Here is a 2641-nt window from a genome sequence, read left to right as displayed (position 1 = left end):
GTAACTATAACTTAGCAGTTATTATTCACTGTGTATCAGGCACCACCCTGTACACGCTAATGACTTAATCCTTACCATTCCACCAGGTAGATAATATTTTCATTTTACTAGAGGAGGAAAGTAACAAAGATGAAGAAGAATGAAGCAATTTGATGAATATCTTATCTAATTTATAAGTATTGGAATCCAGGCAACCTGGCTCTAGAGTGTACAGTTGGATGTTTATTTTTGTTTTGTTTTTTTGTACTAGGAATTGAACCCAGAGCTTCATGCATGCTGGGCAAGCAAGCTCTCTTCCACTAAGATACACGCTGGCCTCAGTCTGGACCCTATGACAGCCTCCAGTCTCCTTTACAGGTCCAGAAGGGCAAGACACTTGGATGAGATCCCATTGGGAGTTGGCTGGGAACTGGCTCCTCCTGCAGGTAGGAGGTCCAACAGAGAGGTATGAGGACCCCTTTGCAGCACCTGTTGCGGTATTGCCTCCCTGGCCACTCAGGAAGAATCCAGAAGTTGCTGTCTTTAACAATTTTATTGGGGGAGAGACTATCGTCTGGAGGCTCTCAGGCCTCCAACATCAGGAAGAGGGGTCCTCAGGTCAAGACCCGTTAGGAAAGGACTAGAACAAGTTCCACAGCAGAGCCACCCTCTGCTCTTCAGCTGCCATCCTTAGTGGCAGTTGTGGAGCACTGACCTGTGGATGCACAGGCCAGGTCCAAGGGCTCCGCAGCCCGGTCTTCAGAGGTGGCACCCAGGGGTAAGTCTGTATACTTTCGAGCAGAGCCGCGGGACAGATGGACGGGGTAGCGCTGCCGGTTGGTGTCCATTTTGGAGAGCACCGCTTGGGGCAGATCCACGTGGCAGCGGGCTGCTAATGCCACCAAGTAGATGAGTACATCACTAAGCTCCTCCTGAAGAGCTGCCCGTTCCTTCAGCGGCCAGGCTCGGGGGCCAGGCTCTGCATCAGACTTCCACTGACTGGGAGGAGAACACAAGACACACACAGCTGCTAGGTAGGCTGCAGGTTCCTCCTGTCTTAGGAGCACCTCCGTCCTCGCAGCAAGGAAAGCCACCCCCAAGAAGTTCCTGCAAGGACAGCCCAAGCTATGCGGGCCCTTGGAAGAGACCCCACGAATAACAGCTAGACCTCGGTCTACCTGAGCTAAGGAGTGGCCAAGAGAGCCTGTCACCTGCCGACAAAACCTGCAGCCCAATTCCTCTCACCTCCAGCCCTGGCCACTACCACTGGGGACCAAACCTCCGGCCTGGGCCTCGAAGTTCACGCCCAAGCTAGCTCACCTTCTGCCTGTCACCCCGACCTGAGCCACGGTGACTCCTCCTGCCTTGTGAAGAGGCCAGCTACACCAGGGTCTTCCACTCCCCACTCCCTCTGCTTCTAGTGCTTTCCCTGTGACTCCCAGGGTTTTCCCCTAGCCAACTCCCTCTCAGTCTCTGCTCAGCCCTCACACTGGCTCACATCCTTTTGTTACCTTCTCTCTCACCCCTTTGTGTTGTTTTCCTCATAAAACTGGTTCCAATTCTAGATCTTTAAAATTACTGTTCGTATTTCTCACCTGTCTCCTTTCACTGCGAACCACACCTGCCCTGGTGGAGCCCTGTCTCCATTCTAGGTGCCTGAGCTCACAGTGGACGCTAGTTCACCTGCGCCTGTGCCGCTGTCTCACTGTCTCTGCCCTTCCCTGGTGCTCACAGTGCCCGACCCGGTCTAGGCCTTGCTCCCACTGCACGGTCTACACCAGCCCTCAGAGATTCGGTGCACCCTGCGGCACAGGGTCTTCCTACCACTACAGTTTGGTCAGACCCGCTGTCCACACCGCCCCAATCTCGTCTTTCTGGGTCCACTTCCTACCCTCCCCTCCGCAGCCCACTGCTCGTATCCTCGGTACCTACTCTTCGGATGTGCTGGACACTGGGGATTTCAGAGGAACAAAACATTCCCGATAGGACAAGCGTCGGATCCTTTCCAAACTGAAGTCGCCCTTTCTTGCCTCCACCCTCACCTCGCTTGGATTGCAGCGCCGTCTGGAGGGCTGGAGCAGGCCTTCTACACAATACTCCTTGCCCGTTTCTTTTGAGACAGGGTCCACGTAGCCCAGGCTGTGCTCTCTCTCGACCCTGGGTCGGCCTGGGCTCTACCGCTTCACCAGGAGCTGGGGGTCCCACGGGGTCTGCGCCTGCGCCTCGCCTTCCTGCTCAGCCCCAGCGCGGCACAGCAAGGTTATGGGGGAACTGAACCCGGCAAACAAACGCCCCTCTACTCACAAGAGTTCCGCCAGCTCTCCCACTTCCCCCACCAAGGCCAGGAGGAGACTCCGAGGCTGGTGGAACTGGTCCCAGTCCCGCTCGGCGGCGAACTCCGCATGGAGGCGTCGGCTGGAGTGGAGACACGCGGTCTGGAGGCGCCGCAGGGCTCAGGCATTATGGGGGAACTGAACCCGGCAAACAAACGCCCCTCTACTCACAAGAGTTCCGCCAGCTCTCCCACTTCCCCCACCAAGGCCAGGAGGAGACTCCGAGGCTGGTGGAACTGGTCCCAGTCCCGCTCGGCGGCGAACTCCGCATGGAGGCGTCGGCTGGAGTGGAGACACGCGGTCTGGAGGCGCCGCAGGGCTCAGGCACA

General features: G+C 56.7%; 1 protein-coding gene across 1 annotated transcript; it reads right to left on the bottom strand.

The window, feature by feature from the left end:
• Positions 1–222: 222 nt before the first annotated feature.
• Positions 223–2632, bottom strand: Dctpp1 (dCTP pyrophosphatase 1; the record flags this gene model as incomplete). The annotated part of the gene is made up of 2 exons (XM_010617465.3): positions 223–978; positions 2484–2632. Coding segments are annotated over 2 exons (471 nt in total), but the record flags the coding sequence as incomplete, so codon positions are not given.
• Positions 2633–2641: the final 9 nt, after the last annotated feature.

Source organism: Fukomys damarensis, unplaced genomic scaffold (assembly GCF_012274545.1).
Source record: "Fukomys damarensis isolate Sample0158 unplaced genomic scaffold, DMR_v1.0_HiC HiC_scaffold_34, whole genome shotgun sequence".
NCBI lineage: Eukaryota > Metazoa > Chordata > Mammalia > Rodentia > Bathyergidae > Fukomys > Fukomys damarensis.
The sequence above is the reverse complement of the archived record's forward strand: the minus strand, read 5'-3'. Positions and strand labels throughout refer to the sequence as shown.